The sequence below is a fragment of the Orcinus orca genome, chromosome 15, assembly GCF_937001465.1.
Source record: "Orcinus orca chromosome 15, mOrcOrc1.1, whole genome shotgun sequence".
NCBI lineage: Eukaryota > Metazoa > Chordata > Mammalia > Artiodactyla > Delphinidae > Orcinus > Orcinus orca.
In genome coordinates, this window is record NC_064573.1 from 83,431,303 (window position 1) to 83,447,550 (window position 16,248).

At 48.6% G+C, this 16,248-nt stretch overlaps 1 protein-coding gene across 3 annotated transcripts in view; it reads left to right on the forward strand.

Annotated features, from left to right (window-relative positions):
* The window catches only part of DNAH10 (dynein axonemal heavy chain 10), a 147,106-nt gene that overhangs the window by 103,016 nt on the left and 27,842 nt on the right, over window positions 1-16,248 (forward strand). For all 3 annotated transcript variants that reach the window (XM_033440734.2, XM_049698610.1, XM_049698611.1), the window contains 7 exons: window positions 257-445; window positions 5,218-5,389; window positions 9,170-9,373; window positions 10,203-10,283; window positions 12,403-12,600; window positions 13,136-13,297; window positions 15,500-15,674. In XM_033440734.2, the coding sequence (XP_033296625.1) occupies window positions 257-445; window positions 5,218-5,389; window positions 9,170-9,373; window positions 10,203-10,283; window positions 12,403-12,600; window positions 13,136-13,297; window positions 15,500-15,674 (1,181 nt within the window). The remainder of the gene's footprint in view (window positions 1-256; window positions 446-5,217; window positions 5,390-9,169; window positions 9,374-10,202; window positions 10,284-12,402; window positions 12,601-13,135; window positions 13,298-15,499; window positions 15,675-16,248) is intronic.

The window sequence follows — 16,248 nt, forward strand, 5'->3', positions numbered from 1 at the left end:
TTCATCTTCATCTTAATTCATGAGTCGAACCTTGTAACTAGCATTGTCTCGCTGCTGGCCAGTCACAGACCAGCAGATCGAAATCTTGATCGTAAAAGCTAGTCTCTTCAACCTGAATGATTGAATAATTTCAACAATTACAGACATTCAGAAAAATCTCTCCTCTGTTCTTAGTCACTCTGGCACAAAAGGAGAGAGTCTGTCTCTTAAAAACCAGTGATTCTTAAAGAAAATTATTTCTTTTTCTAAAATTCAGGAAATTCTTGAAGAGTATAATGAAAGCAACACCAAAATGAGCTTGGTTCTCTTTGACGATGCTTTGGAGCACCTGACCCGTGTGCACCGCATCATTCGACTGGACCGTGGCCACGCCCTGTTGGTCGGGGTCGGGGGCTCCGGGAAGCAGTCTCTGGCCAGGCTGGCCGCCTTCACAGCTGGCTATGAGGTGAGCCGAGCTCCCCTCCCACCCCCCAGAAATGGGTTTGGTATCCCAATTTCCACAGTTAGTAGTTCCTGCAAATATTTGAGCTATCTATAACAGACCATAACACGATGTTTTCATAGAGTATAAAGTGTTTTTGTTGGGGGGGGTTGATATTATTTTAACTGAATATTTGAAGCATCTAACTATTGTATTGTATTTGGAATGAAGAATCTGTCAAATCAAGTTCGAAAGTCAAACACGAGCAAATCCCGTGACCTGTGACCTGTGCTCGTGTGGAGGAGGGGTTGCCCTACACCTCCATGGACCCAGTGTTGAGGGTCGGCAATGTATCAGCACAACCAGCATGCGTGGTTCTGGCACATTCTTAGAATCTTTAAAAAAAAAAAAAAGTTTTATTGAGATACATTTCACAGACCATACAGGTCATCCATGTAAGGTGTACAATTCAATAGTTTTATAAAAATATGTTCCAAAGGTTGTGAAACCATTACCACATTCAATTTTAGAACATTTTCATCATCTCAAGAAGAAATCCCAAGCCCTTTAGCTGTTGCCCTCTCTCTTCCTGTCCTTCCAACCACCCCCCAGCCCTAGGAAACCACTACTCTACTTTCTGTCTCTCTCGACTTTCCTATCCTGTATTTTCATACAAATAGAATCAGAGCATGTGGTCTTTTGTGGCAGCTCCTTGCGTTTAGCATAACGTTTTCAAGCTTCATCCATGTATCAGTGCTTCACTCCGTTTTGTGGCTGAATCACGTTCCCTGTGTGGTAGCCCACGTTTCGTTTATCCATTCATCTGTTGACAGTCATTTGGGTCATTTCCACCTTTTGGCTATTATGAACTACACTGCTCTAAGCATTCATGTACAAGATTCTGTGTGGACATATGTTTTCATTTCTCTTGGGTGGATACCTAAGAGCAGAGTTGCTGGGTCATAACGGCAATTCTCTGTTGACTCATTTGAGAAACTGCCAGATTGTTTTCCAAAGGGCCTCACCATTCTATATCCCCCCAGCACTGTATGAAGGGTCCTGTTTCTCCACACCGTCCTTAGGCTCTTACAGATAGTCCTGCAGTGCCCACAGGTTAACTCGCCAGCCTGACCCATCACCGTGGAGACGTGCACCGTGCAATGAGAATCAATTTTGAAGAGGAGTCGTCTCCACAACTCACCCTCCCACACTGTCCTTAGTTCTCTGGTATCCGATCCTGTTCATTACTAGGGTCTTGCATTATCCTCAATGTCTCTGTTTTTGCTGAAAACTAGCCCCAGGTGCCTTGACACCCCCCCACCCCCGCCGCCCCCTGGCGTGCCTGCTTTTCCTGGGCAGAACAGGGTCGTTATTCAGCCTCAGTCATTACCAGGCACTCAGCTACCCCTGATGCCTACCCTGGATCCCTTTGATCCATCCTCGGAGGGGATACCTCTTGTTGGGTTTCCGTAATCCTTCTACTAGCATTAGAAGGTGTCCTTTTGCACAAACTGTCTCATTCGTCTTCTCGTGTCTTCTGGAATCAGATTGAACTCAGCATCATTATCATCACCACAGAGTGATCACGGTTGTTATGGGATCACTGGTCTCTATATACACGTAATATGTCCTCGTTGCAGCTATTCGGAAAATGCAGAAACATCTAAAGAAAATAAAGATCATGTAATCTCATCACCTAAGGATTACCACTGTTGGTTCCTAGTAACATTTTGGTGCACATCCTTCCAGAATTTTCCTATGAGTCTACAAATATATTAACTTATTATTAGCAATGGGTTAATGTAACTTTTTCTTAAGAGGGTCTTGTAAAATTTTATTTTCAAATTATATTGTTCAGAGTATAAAAATAATATATACCTTTTCCATTTAACATGTCAACATCCCTTGTCATTTGACATCTTTCAGAATCCAAATTTGATGAATGTGTAGTACAATATTTTAATTAAAAATTCTTCTTTAGTTAGACATTTAGAAATATTACAATTTTGCAATATTATATAATTAACATCTATATGGAACTTTTGTAATCTGTTTTTTTCCATTTAACTCTAGATCACTGACATCTTTTAAAGTCAATAGCTATATATTTGCATTTTCCTTTGAAACACTGCCCAATGTTCCCTTGGGTAGATATGCCACACATAAGCCTCTCTGTTGGTGGACACTTAGCCTTTTCCTTGTTTTGTTATTATAAACAGTGCAGTGATGAACATTCTTGTTCTTTGCACACCGATCAGTTTTTTCCATGCAAACATTTTCTTTTGAAATTGGGAAACTGGAGGGTTTAAGGGTATATGTTTTTAAAAGACCTTTGATCTGTGGCACCAGATTTCACATTAGAAAGGTTGGACCTGAATTCATGGTGGAGTGTGCCTCCTTGAATCAGGAGTAAAAACGGCCTAGGGAATTCCCTGGCGGTCCAGTGGTTAGGACTCAGTGCTTTCACTGCTGGGGCGTGGGTTCGATCCCTGGTCAGGGAACTAAGATCCTGCAAGCCTCACGGTGTGGCAAAAAAAAAAAAAAAAAAGAAAAGCCTGGAGATGGAGGCTCAGAGGAGAAGCAAAGGATTTTTAATTTTATCCATAACTTTGTTAAAAATAGTTTTGAAGCAAATATGACTTTTGGGTTTTTAGCAAATGTTAAAGATGGGTGGGGTTTACAGTGTCATTCTATTATTCACTGTATTTGGTTTATTTTTTTAAATGTCTTCATTAACAACCAATCAGTCCCACGACAAAGGACTAAACTGATTTATGCTACCAGCAATGTCCTTTTCTCCCTACTCTGCCAATACCAGGTATTGTCATTCTGATATCTGCCAGGGTTATGGGTGAAAACTATTATAGTTCAAATGAGAATTTATTTCTTTAATTAATAGTGCAGTTTGAATATCTTTTTATACGTTCATTAGATATTTGTCTTTTCCCTTTTTTGAGTTGCCTCTTTATATGCTTATTGATTTGTGAGAACTCTTTATATAGAATAGGAGTCACGGTTAATTCAATGAATCTAGCTTGCAGTATTTCACAAATATTAACCTTTTGTTGAAAGTATTTCTAAACTAACTTGGTTGATGTACCTTTAAAATTAGATAAAGTATGTAATCAAAATCATCCATTATTCAAATGTAATTGTTTTACTATTGTTTCCTACACTTTTCTGTAGGATGTAATGTTACCCTCTGGGCAAGTTGACTTTTCTGTTGATTATTCCAGGTAAAACTGATGCATTTTTGGGACTTCCCTGGTGGTCCAGTGATTAAGACTCTGCGCTTCCACTACAGGGGGAGCAGGTTTGATCCCTGGTTGGGGAACTAAAGTCCCACATGCCATGATGCACGTCCAGAAAAACAAAACCAAGAAACAAACAAACAAACAAAAATGGATGCATTTTCCTTTGAGGTAGTGCTTGTGCATCTTGGGCTCGAAGAATGGCGGAGAGGATGTCAGAGGGAAGTGGAGAAGGAGTGGGCTGTGCTGGGCCGTCCCTGTGTCCTGGGAAGTGGAGGGGCAGTTGGGCAGGGGGACCAGGAGAGCTGTCCATGCCAGGGGTGCCGGGACCTGTTGAGGGGGCGCAGTGAAAGCTACACTCGGGGAGGATGAACGGGGTCTGCAGGCGGCAGGTGGAACTGGAGACCTGATTATATGTGGCTGGAGGGCTTCCATGTTGCCCTGAGATTGTGCCTGTGACTGTGTGAGAGGGTGTGCGGGTGTCCACGTGTGTGTAACCGTGTGTGAATGTGTGTGAGGGACTTTGAGTGTGAAAATGGGTGAGCACCTGTGTGTGTACCCACGAACATGGAAGTGTGTCGACTGAGTGCGTGTTTGAGAGTTGACTGTGAGTGTGAACGTGTGTGGGTGTGAAAGTGTGTGAGTGGCTGCGTGTGAGCATGTGTGAGTACCTGTGAGTGTGAAAGAGGCTCTGTGTGTGTGTGTGTGTGTGTGTGAGAGAGAGAGAGAGAGAGAGAGACTAGAGGTAGAGGGGAGGGAGGAAATGAGGGATCTTTCTGTTTCCATAAATCTGAGCTTTTTCTAAACCGTTGGTCGCAGTTAAACTTCTACACAGGTGAGCCGGAGGAAATGCTTGAACAGGAAAGACTTGGCTGACATTTGTGTCCTTATTTCCATTTTTATCTATTTTGTGTGTAATAGGACTTTTGAATTTAAGATTTTTTAAATTGCTTCTTATTCGGTTTTTTTACACATCTTCCCCCAGTTTATCGCATTTTAAATGAGTTCGCACAGTGACTGTACCCACACGCATTTCCTCTGTTGCTTGGCTATCCTCTGCCGTCCCTCCCTCCCAGTAACTCAAATGACTCTTTTGTTTTTTTGGCCACCCCATGTGGCTTGCGGGATCTTAGTTCCCCAACCAGGGATGGAAGCGCCAGGTCCTAACCACTGGACTGCCAGGGAACTCCCATCAAATGACTCATTTTAATGACTGAGGGTGTCCTTTGCATTACCCCCACCCCTCTTTTTGCAGGCCTTGTTCCCTGCATAAGCTCTCACCTCGCACACGTGTGTGCCCGCACAGGACGTCCGCTGTGGTTTGTTTGACAAAAAGGGATGTCAGTTTTGTGTGTCCTGCATTTCTCACTCAACCGTATCTTGTGAAAATGGCCCAGGTCATCCAGATTTGCTGTCACTGGTCCCTCTTTGATCGTGGCTCAGCCCGAGCTGCGCTGCCTGGAGCTGTCCTCTCCCTCTGCACTTACCTGGACACCCTCCCTAGGGCCGGTGGTCTCACGGAGATGCTGTGCTTCGTGTCGGCAGGTGTTTGAGATCCTTCTGAGCCGCGGCTACTCTGAGAACAGTTTCCGGGAAGATCTGAAGAACCTTTACCTGAAACTTGGCATTGAGAACAAGATGATGATCTTCCTGCTCACGGATGCCCACGTGGCCGAGGAGGGTTTCCTGGAGCTCATCAACAACATGCTCACCTCAGGTACCAGGACGCTGCTCTCGCACGGGCATTGCTGGTCTCCGCTGCTCAGCTTTCAGCGGAGGCTGTCTGATAAGCGTTACCTTTTTAAAGCACTTCCTACCTGCACAGGAGGCATCATTCAGGCTCTCACAGGTGGGTAGGCGCATCACAGGCCAAGGGTACAGTGTGTACGGCGGGAGCGTGGTGAGCTGGTGGACGGGATGCAAACCAGGTGAAGGGGCCACACCGCGCAGGGCCTTGTGAGCCATTTAAAGGAGAATAGATTTTTTTTTTTGCGGTACACGGGCTTCTCACTGTTGTGGCCTCTCCCGTTGTGGAGCACGGGCTCCGGACGCCCGGGCTCAGCGCCGTGGCTCACGGGCCCAGCTGCTCCGCAGCATGTGGGATCTTCCTGGACTGGGGCATGAACCCTTGTCCCCTGCATCGGCAGGCGGACTCTCAACCACTGCGCCACCAGGGAAGCCCGAGACTAGATTTTATTCTGGGTGCGGTGCTGTGGTACGGATTTACATTTTTATTTATTTTTATTTTTTATTTTATTTTTGGCCATGCTGCATGGCATGTGGGATCTTAGTTCCCCGACCAGGGATTGAACCCACGCCCCCTGCCTTGGAAGCACGGAGTCTTAACCACTGGACCGCCAGGGAAGTCCCCAGATTTCTATTTTTAAAAGATCCCTCTGGCTGCCCTGTGGGAACTGGATTAGAGATGCATCAGACCCCGAGAAGGCAGCCAGCTTGGAGCTGCTGCCCAGGTGCAGGTGAGACGTGACAGCGACTTGGACGAGGGTGGGACAGTGGAAACAGAGAGAACTGGTGGATTCTCGAGATATTTTGGAGGTAGAGCCAATGGGACTTGGATGGACCGGACGAGGTGAGGAAGAGAGTGTCAAGTGTGATTCTCGGGTTCCTGGCTTGAGTGAGTGATGAGTGGTTCCGTTTACCAGGAAGGGAAGACCAGATCGGGCCTGTGTCCCGTGGGGCTTGTGGAGTCCGCTACACCTACCGGCTGTTAGGTAGTGTGTTTGTTTTCGAGGGCTGCTGTAGCAGAGTACCACAAAAGGGTACAATAGACAGCAAACGTCTATTGTCTCACGGTTCTGGAGGCCAGGAGTCCGAGATCAGGGCATCGGCAGGGCTGGTTCCTTCTGAGGGCTTTGAGGGAGAATCTCCCACGCTTCTCTCCTGGCTTCTGGTAGTTTGCTGCCATTCTTTGACCTTCTTTGCCTCGTAGAGGCATCACCCCGATCTCTGTCTTCGTGTTCTCTTGTTGTTCTCCCTGTGTCTTTCTCTTTGTCCAAATACCCACCTTTTAGAAGGACACCAGTCATATTGGATTAGGACCTACCTTAATGACTTCATTTTAACTTGATTACTTCTGTAAAGACCCTATTTCCAAGGATAGATGAGTCTGATGCTCAGAAGAAGGGCCTCGGGTGGAGATGTCAATTTCAGAGTCACTGGCCTGTAGTTTTTAAAAGCTTGGGGATGGGCAGTCATCCCGGGGGAGAGTGTGAGAAGCAAAGCGAGTCCAGGACTGAATTCAAAGAGGAAGAATGAACCAGAGCAAGAGAACGCAGAGGAGAGCCAGGAGCAAGTTCCTCTTTATATCTTGTCGTCCGCACGGCTGTGAGTTATCACAGCAACAGGGCACACAGCACGATCGGCAAGGGGAAAGGCATGCGGGGTAAAGTCTGGGGGAGCCAGGCACAGGCTTCCAGAGCCCCCTCCCTGGGGTGTCGCACAGGATACACTCAGTCCCCCAGCGAGGAGTTGTGACAACACGTGTGAAGTATCCTCAACCAGGGACGCCCTAAAAATGTTTTGTACTAATTTGAAATGGTACAAATAGTGAACAACAAAAAAAGAAAAAACCCAACAGAAACCCCAAAGCCCAACGAGCCATCACCCGGCTGTTTCTCGTCCTCAGGGGGCTCGTCTCCCCTGCCCGTCTCCATGTGTTTAGTTATTCCATGACCCTCATCAGGTCTAAACCTTGGAGCGTGCCGAGCCTTAGCCTCTCCCACATTTGCGAGTGCTCTTCCGTCTCTAAAGCCTGCCCCTCCCTTGCGTCCCCTTTACCATCTAAGCCAGGCCCTTGTCGTGTCTGGCCTTGACTTCTTGCACGCATCTCCGTATTGCCCCTCCTCCTGAGGTACCACTCTCTGCGCACTGCACTTGTGTTTTCTTTGCTCCGGGTCTCCGTGGACTGACTTCTCCTGTCTCTGCAGCCTGGCCGCCTTTCTCTTCTCATTCTCCAGGTGTACTCTTTGCATCCTGCCTCTCCATCTTGCCCATGCCTGGTACACCCTCTCTCTCCATCTCTTTATCAGCCTCCATGGCTGCAAGTGGCAGGAGCTCAACCCAAACAAGCTGACGTAAAATTAGGGAGAAATGAAGGAGATGTTATTGATTCTTGGAACTGAAAAAGTCCAGGTTGGATTCAGGTGCTCAAATGATATCATCAGGAACTGGTCTCTCCCTCGCTCTTGGCTTTACTGTTTTTCTTTTATTTGCATTCTTGGGTTTGCCCAAAGTAGTTTTAAAAAATGGCACTAGAAGCTGCAGACTTGCATCCTCCTTTCTTAGTCCAGTGAATGAGGGTTTCTCTTTCCCAGGAGTTGTGGCCAAAGTGCCTAGCAGGGCCCTCATTGGCTGGCTCAGGTCACATGCCCATCCCTGAGCCAATGACTTTGGCCGGGGTCATGCAGGGTTCTGATTGGTCAGGCCTGGGGTAGTGTCATGACTATCCAAAACCACATCCAGACTTAGAATGGATGAGAAGTGATTCTCCAAAGGAAAAGAGAGACCTATGACAAGAAAGGGGGGGAATGCATGGGGGCTGGGGGCAAAAACAACAGAACTCCACTTTCAAGTCCACCACCAAGGAAACTTTCCCCCCAGTTTTAGCTCTAGTGCCTTGCAGGGTCACCCTCCTCCAAGAAGCCTCCTCGACCGTGCCAGTTTCCCGTCTCCCGAATGCCTGGGGCACCTACTGTCTAGGCTATTGATGTGGCCTTTAGCACACGTGTCCTTGGGTTGGCAGCGGACTTTTCATACATGGGTCACAAACTTGTAATCCGGGGTGTCAATGTCAGCCCTGTTCTCTGTCTGTAAACCCCACTGCAGGGCTCGGGGTGTATTTTCTATGAAGACTGAGTAGGGTCCGGTGGGTCCATTTAATAGTACCCCAAAGGATCGAGGGCAAATAGCTCTGAAGCGCTTATGCTTTGCTGCAGAATGAAGGCTTTGCCTCTCCTCCTTGGCACCGATGACATTAGGGCTGGGATCATTCTTTGTTGTGGAGGCTGTCCTGGGTATTATGGGATGTTTAGTAGCATCCCTGGCCTCCAGATGCCATTAATACCGCCCCCCACGACACATACACACACAGCAACACACGCGCGCACACACACACACACACACACACACACACACACACACACGTTGGGACAACCAAAAATGCCTTCAGACATCGCCAGATGTCCCTTGGGAAGGGCAGAGTTGTCCCCAGTTGAGAAGCCCTGCTCTGATGCTCACAATAACGCGCCCAGGTAAGCAGGAGGCGTTTGTTATTTCCATTTCACAGATGAGGCGACTGAGGCTCAAGGGGATTCACACACACGGCAAGTGAGCCTTGGGTCTCAGAGTTGGGACCCACGCCCTGCGCTCTGGACTCGGCATCCACTGCCCTTTCGTGACGCAGTGCTTCTTGCCATTTCAGTGCCGCGAGAGATAATAACCCTGGAACTTAAACAGGATCCTGGCCTTTGTTTTCTAGGAATCGTGCCCACGCTTTTCCCAGAAGAGGAGAAGGAGTCTATCCTCAGTCAGATTGGACAAGAGGCTTTGGAGCGAGGGATGGGCCCGGCCAAGGAGTCCACGTGGCAGTACTTCGTGAACAAGAGTGCGGATAACCTGCACATCGTCCTGGGCATGTCGCCGGTGGGGGACACCCTGAGGACCCGCTGCAGAAATTTCCCAGGTGCCCTTGAGCAGAGCCTGCAAATCCATTTTTCCCCCTTCAGCAGGGCACGTGCCTTAGGGAGGGAATGACATATGAGGTTCCACCAGCAAAGTGACCCATGCCATGGTCATTAGGTCATTAGGGCCCTGCCATGTCGGATGAGCCCCGAGCGGCCCCTCACATCTGCCAACAGGCTCTCGTGTTGCCGCTGGATGGCTGTTATCCTTCTGACACGAGGGAATGCTCACGGTCTCAGGTGCAAGGCCCATAGCGAGTGCAGTGTAGCTCTCCGTGCCCTTCCATCAGGGAAGATTCTGGCAACCTCATGGAAGGTGCAGAACCTGCCCTAGAGCAGAGGGAGGCCGTTTTGCTCCCCCAGGGGGACATTTCTCAATGCCTGGAGACATTTTTGGTTGTCACAACTCTGGGGGGGGCGGCCACGTATCCAACTGGTATCTAGTTGATAGAGGCCAGGGGGCTGCCAAACATCCCACAGTGCACAGACAGCCCCACCAGACAGGATTATCCGGCCACGTGTCGACAGTGCCGAGGCTGAGAAACCCTGCTTTTGATCATTATTTTTGTTTATTTACTTATTTTTTAAAATTTTTGGCCGGGCTGCGCGGCATGGGGGATCTTAGTTCCCCGACCAGGGGTCGAGCCCGCGCCCCCTGCATTGGAAGCGCAGAGTTCTAACCACTGGACCGCCAGGGAAGTCCCTTGATCATTATTTTTGGACCCGCCCGGCTCATTCACCAATGTGTTGGGTACCAAAGCCGGCATCCATGTTCTCGAGCATCGCGGAGTTGCAGAGCGATCATCTCTTTTGTTTCTCTCTCTTTTCAAGGTCTAGTAAATAACACTGGTATCGACTGGTTCACGCCCTGGCCTTCCCAAGCTCTGCACGCAGTGGCTAAGTCATTTTTAGGTAAGTGACAGCTAACGTGGGGACCATGTTAACAGTATAACAAAGCAATTTGTTATCCTTTTTCTAACTCTGAATTTTGGTCCAGTAGATTCTGTCACCATTAACCCCCATGGCCGTGAATGGTGTTTGAGTTTGTTAGCGTGTTTTGATTTATATTGTGTTTTAGTCCAAAGAGATTTCGGGGGATTTACAAGGACAACGTGGGATAAAAATTGATTCGGTATCATCCAAAGTAGGGGTCAGCAAACCCTGGCCTGAAGGCCAAATTCAGCCCACCGCTTGTCTTGGTAAATGCAGTTTTATTGGCACACACGTAATAAACACACTGTCTTATGGCTGCTTTTATGCTACAACCACAAAGCTGAGTAATTGCCACAGAGACTCTACGGCCCACACAGCCTAAATATTTACTGTTTGGCTCTTTACAGAGAAAGTGTGCTGACCCCTGACCCCAAGGATGCCTGAAGGACCTTTCGGTAAACTGATTATCCATCAGTGTTGATTTTGATGTACAGTTTCCAAGCCCTGAGGCCTTGATTATTAATTTTAATCTTCAAAATAAGAAAGCAAGTCAGTTTATCCTCAGGGAAGAACTTTTTATCTGGACCTAACTTGAGCAGATTTATGACACTGGGTGACCTTGTAAATAGCGCCAGCCTTATAAATACGTATTCAATAAATAAATAACTCGTCCCCCTTGGTAGGCAGATCGCAGTCTTTTGGGGAAGGGGGCTAAGAGAATGACTCTTTCCTGATGATATAACTCAGGGATCAGCAAACTTTCTCTGTAAATGACCGGATGATAAACATTTTCAGCTTTGCAGGTCATATGGTCTCTGTTGCAACTACTCAATTCCACCATCGCATCAGGAAAGCAGCCCTAGACGATATGTAAATGAACGGGCGTGGTCGTGTGCCAATAAAACTTTATTTACAAAAACAGGTGGTCGGCCGGATTTGTCCTGCAGGCTGTAGGTTTACCCATAAGTATGGATATTTGTGAGGCAAAGCTTTTCACGCGTGCTGTTAAATTGGCCCATGGCTGTGGTTTGCTAATCCCTGGTATAATTCAAGATCAAATATGCAGAATCTCGATGAATGCATGCTTTTGGTCATACTTCCTTCCTTCATTTTCTGCTTTGAGGTGAAAGTATTTTGCCATCTGTGAGATAATCCAAGTGATGTGGTTTTGGCACCGGGAGTGATGATTAATTCTTTCAGCAGACTTACAGGAAGACCTACCTTGTGCCCAGTATGTGCTGGGTACAGGGGATACAGCAGGGACACTGAGCAAATTTCTCTCCTGGAATCTCAAGCCCCTCCTACTACACTGCCTTAGCCTTCCTACCAGTAGGGACAGAGAATTGGCTTTCTGTGTTCTTAGAGAAATTACCAGAGCGTGGATCAGTACTGTGGTCCAGAAAAGCCACTGACAAGTGATAACTGCTCTTTTCTATTAAAACATTTTTATATCATATTTTACTGTGGTAAAATGTATAAAATTTGCCATTTTAACCATTTTTAACTATTTTAAGTGTGCTCTGTTACACTAATTACATTCACCATGTTGTGCAACTGCTACCACCATCCATCTCCAGAACCTTTTTCATCTTTAAAACTGGAACTCTGTCCCCACTGAACACTCACTGCTTGTCCTCCCAGACCTGCCCCCAACCCCTGGTAACCTCTAATATACTTTCTGTCTCTACGAATTTGCCAACTCTAGATATTTCATGTAAGTCAAATCATGAAACATTTGTCCTTTTGTGTCTAGCTTCTTTTACTTAGCGTGTTTTCCAAGTTTATTCATGTTGTGGCGTGTGTCAGAATTTCCTTCTTGTTCGAGGCTGAATAATATTCCATTTATGGACAGACCATATTTTGTTTATCCATCCATCTGTTGATGGACACTTGGACATGGTTCCCACTTTTGGCTACTGTGAATAGTGCTGCTAAGAACATTGGCGTCCAAGAATCTCCTTGTGTCCATTTTTCAGTTCTTTTGGGTACAAACTTAGGAGTGGAATTGTTGGCTCGCATGGGAATTCCAGGTGACTTTCTGAGGAACTGCTCCTTTCCTTTCCTTATGAGCCACCCTTTTCCATTCCTTCCTCTTCAGGGACTAATCCGCGGATCCCAGTAGAAAATATGGAAGATCTGGTAGAACACGTTGTTTTGGTCCACGAATCCGTGGGTGAATTCAGTAAACAATTTCTGCAGAAACTGAGGCGCAGCAACTACGTAACTCCCAAGAACTACCTGGATTTTATTAACACGTATTCGAAATTACTGGATGAGAAAACTCAGTATAATATAGGTAAGACTTGGGAATGGGACGGTTAACAGGAGTTGTTATTACTTACGAATAAAGATCCAACAGCTGATCTTTTCCTTAAGCGGACATTTCTTAGCAAGATTGGGCACACTCAGGATTGAGGCAAAGCAAAGCACATTTTGGAGTTTGCATTTCAGAGTGATTCGTCTGTGTGGGCCTGGCATGCTTTTATTTTTGTTTTTCTGTGCTGGGCCATGCACTTTCTTAGCTCTAAATGTTCATTGCATTAGAGATACTATTTGATGAGAGCAACATGCCCTGCTGGACGATGTTTTTTTAAAATGCTCTGGCTCTGGTTGTTTGCCAAACAAATGGTTATTTTCAGAAATACATTCATTTTGGAAGATGCCATCCCCAAACGGCAATGGAGGTACTGACAGATGCTTGACATCTCATGAAAATGATTTTTTTTTTTTTCCGGTGACCCCAACTTGGACGAATCGCACTGGAACGCTTGTCTGGGTGTGTTGGGAACAGCGCCCCCTGGAGGGTGAATACCTGTGTTCCCTTTCCTCAGCTCAGTGCAAGCGTCTGGAGGGGGGGCTGGACAAGCTGAAGGAGGCCACCATCCAGCTGGACGAGCTGAACCAGAAGCTGGCCGAGCAGAAGATTGTGCTGGCGGAGAAGTCAGCTGCCTGCGAGGCTCTGCTGGAGGAGATCGCCACCAATACAGCCATAGGTGAGTGCGGGTCCAACTCGGGGGGTCGGGACACCCCATGCCCCCCCCCGCCAAAAAAAACCCCAAACAGGACAGGGCTCCACTGGGGGACATCGATGGGAAGCCACTTGTAGGAACTGGCATCTTTTGACCCTCGCATTGCTATTTTTTCTGAGTTAGCGTCAAGCCCCCTATAATAGGCACTAAGACGTTACCATAGGCAGGACCCACAGCTGGTAGCTTGAGGATTTGCCAGGATGTGGAAAAGTCATCTCTTTACCCTCAATGAGCTAGTGAACTGGGTCGGTTTAGATGACCTCGGCCTGAGCGTCATTCACTTGGGACTTGCTTGGTTCTGATGTGAGCCTGTCTCCGGGTCCTTTCTTGGGCCCCTCACCTGATCTTCCTGGCCTGGCGGCTGCCCTTGGTCTGGTTCCCTCCTGCTCTAAGAAATTTGCTTTCTTTTTATTTATTTATTTATTTGTGCCGGGTCTTAGTTGCAGCACACGGGATCTTTGTTGCGGCATGCGGGATCTTTTCTTTTTTTTTTTTTTTTAGTTGCGGCATGCATGCGGGATCTAGTTCCCCGACCAGGGCTCGAACCCAGGCCCCCTGCATTGGGAGTGCAGAGTCTTAACCACTGGACCGCCAGGGAATTCCTGGAACTGGCTTACTTTACACCACTCTCACACAGGACAACTCCTAAGCTGCAGCTCTGCCACGACCCCTAACCCTCCTTCTCCCTGGGTCTTGGGACTCCCGTTTCTGTCGTCTCTCAGAATCCCGTGTTCTGACGCGTGTCCTCCTTGGCTCCTCCTCGGATTTCTGCAGAAGCCACTCAACCTCCCTGCCTCTGGGTATTCTCTTCCTAGCCCACGTTTGTGTCGCTTCTGCATAGGACCTCGGTTCAGTTCAATTCCAGCCGTATCGTGTCAGGCCCTATCCACAGGACCCACTTTTCATTACTCTGGTCACAGCACCCCAACTTGGCTTTGGCACCCCGTCTGCTCTTGACCCGCAGTCTGGGCTGCCGGGTTGGGCTTGTTCCAGCCCCGGCTGGATCCATTAGACGTTCTCCTGCAGTTCACATTTTGAATCAGCCAATCTGAACGCTTGCTTGTGGACTTGTGAGGATGAGTCCCGAGAGAACGCCCCATCAGGGAGAGACTGCTGAATTCAGCGTATGTTGATTGAATACCTACTGTGTTCTTTTCCTGGGGCTGCCATAACAAAGCACCGCAAACTGGGCGGCTTAAAGCAACAGGCGTTTGTTTATTCTCTCACGGTTCTGGAGGACAGGAGTCTGAAGTGAAGGTCTTGGCAGGGCCCCGCTCCTTCCACAGGCTCTAGGGGAGGACGCTTCCTGGCCTCTCCCAGCTTCTGGTGGTGGCCCGCGATCCTGGGCGCTCCTTGGCTTGTGGACGCATCCCTCCCCTCTCTGCCCCTCCATTGTCACGTGACCTTTCCCCCTCTGTGTCTTCACATGGCCTTCTATAAGGACACAGTCATTGGATTTAGGACCTCCCCTAACCCAGTATGACCTCGTGTTAACTAATTACATCTACAAAGACTCTCTTTCCAAATAAGGTGACTTTCTGAGGTTCTGGGTGGCCATGAATTTTGAGGGGGACACTATTCGAGCCAGTACACCTACTGTGAGCCAAGCTTTGTTCTAAACGCTGGGGTCACAGCCGTCGGGGTGATGCTTACGTTTCTAGTGAGTGGGGCCGATCAACAAGCCAGGGATCAGATGAAATTTCAGATTGTGATTAGTGTCATGAAGCAAATGAACAGAGTGACGAGACTGAGAGTGACCTCAGGGGAGGGTGGCTTTTGAGCTGGGCTGAATGAATGTAGGAAAAGCTGATGAAGAACCAGAGAGATGTCTGTCAGCCAGAAAAACAGGGCGGGCACTCTGATGTCCTCAGCTAACACTGGCCAGGCAGGGCTGGAGGCTGTCTTGTGGGATGGAGTGGGGTGGGGGGAGGGGTACACAGTCAAGGAGGGTCCGAGTCGCAGCAGCTGTGCCTGTGTTGGGGACCCCAGGCGCCGTGAGGACCTCTGTCCCAGTGGGAACGCCCAAGGCCGCCATATTGGCCGAAGCTCATTCAGCCCCCTCCGCCCCGCGCCCACCTTTGAGGGCTGCGCTGCTTTGGCTCGGGAGCGGTGGTCCGTCCTCCCCATGCCCCAGGGGCTTCACTGACCTCCCCCTCCCCCCCATAGCGGAGGAAAAGAAGAAGCTGGCGGAGGAAAAAGCCACGGAGATAGAGGAGCAAAACAAGATCATCGCGGCGGAGAAGGCTGCGGCCGAGGCGGCCCTGGCCGAGGTCATGCCCATCCTGGAGGCCGCCAAGCTGGAGCTGCAGAAACTGGACAAGTCGGACGTGACCGAGATCAGGTAACGGCTGGCCATCCCCCCACAGCGTGCTCGGCCACCAGGGTCACTCCTGACAGTAATTATGAGATAATCATGGCTGTTCGGCATTTCTGTGCCGGCCGCTGTGCCCGGCACTTTCCGTGGTGGGGATTGTCATCGTCTTCATTCGCAGCTGAGGGACGTGGAGCCCAGGGAGGTGAGCTGACTTGCCTCAGGCCTCCCAGCCAGTTGGTACCATGGCCCACTGGCCTTGAACCCAGGCTGACTCACAGAAGGAGGCTGGGTTCCCGAAGGGGCTGGTGGGAGAGCTGGAGCCTTGTAAGTCAGTCCTCTTTGCGGGAAGGACAGAGGAGTGTCTGCCCTAAAAGAGGCAGGGCCCTGGATGCAGGCTAGGCGTGTCACAGGCTGAGAGTGGATGGGGTGTGCCCGCATCCATTTCTAGCCAAATGCTGGCCTTTTACAGGTGGGGAGAGTAGTGTCTTTTGTTTGTTTGTTTGGTTTTGTTTTTTTGCCACACCGCGCGGCTTGTGGGATCTTAGTTCCCTGACCAGGGGTTAAACCTGGGCCCTGGCAGTGAAAGCGCTGAGCCCTAACC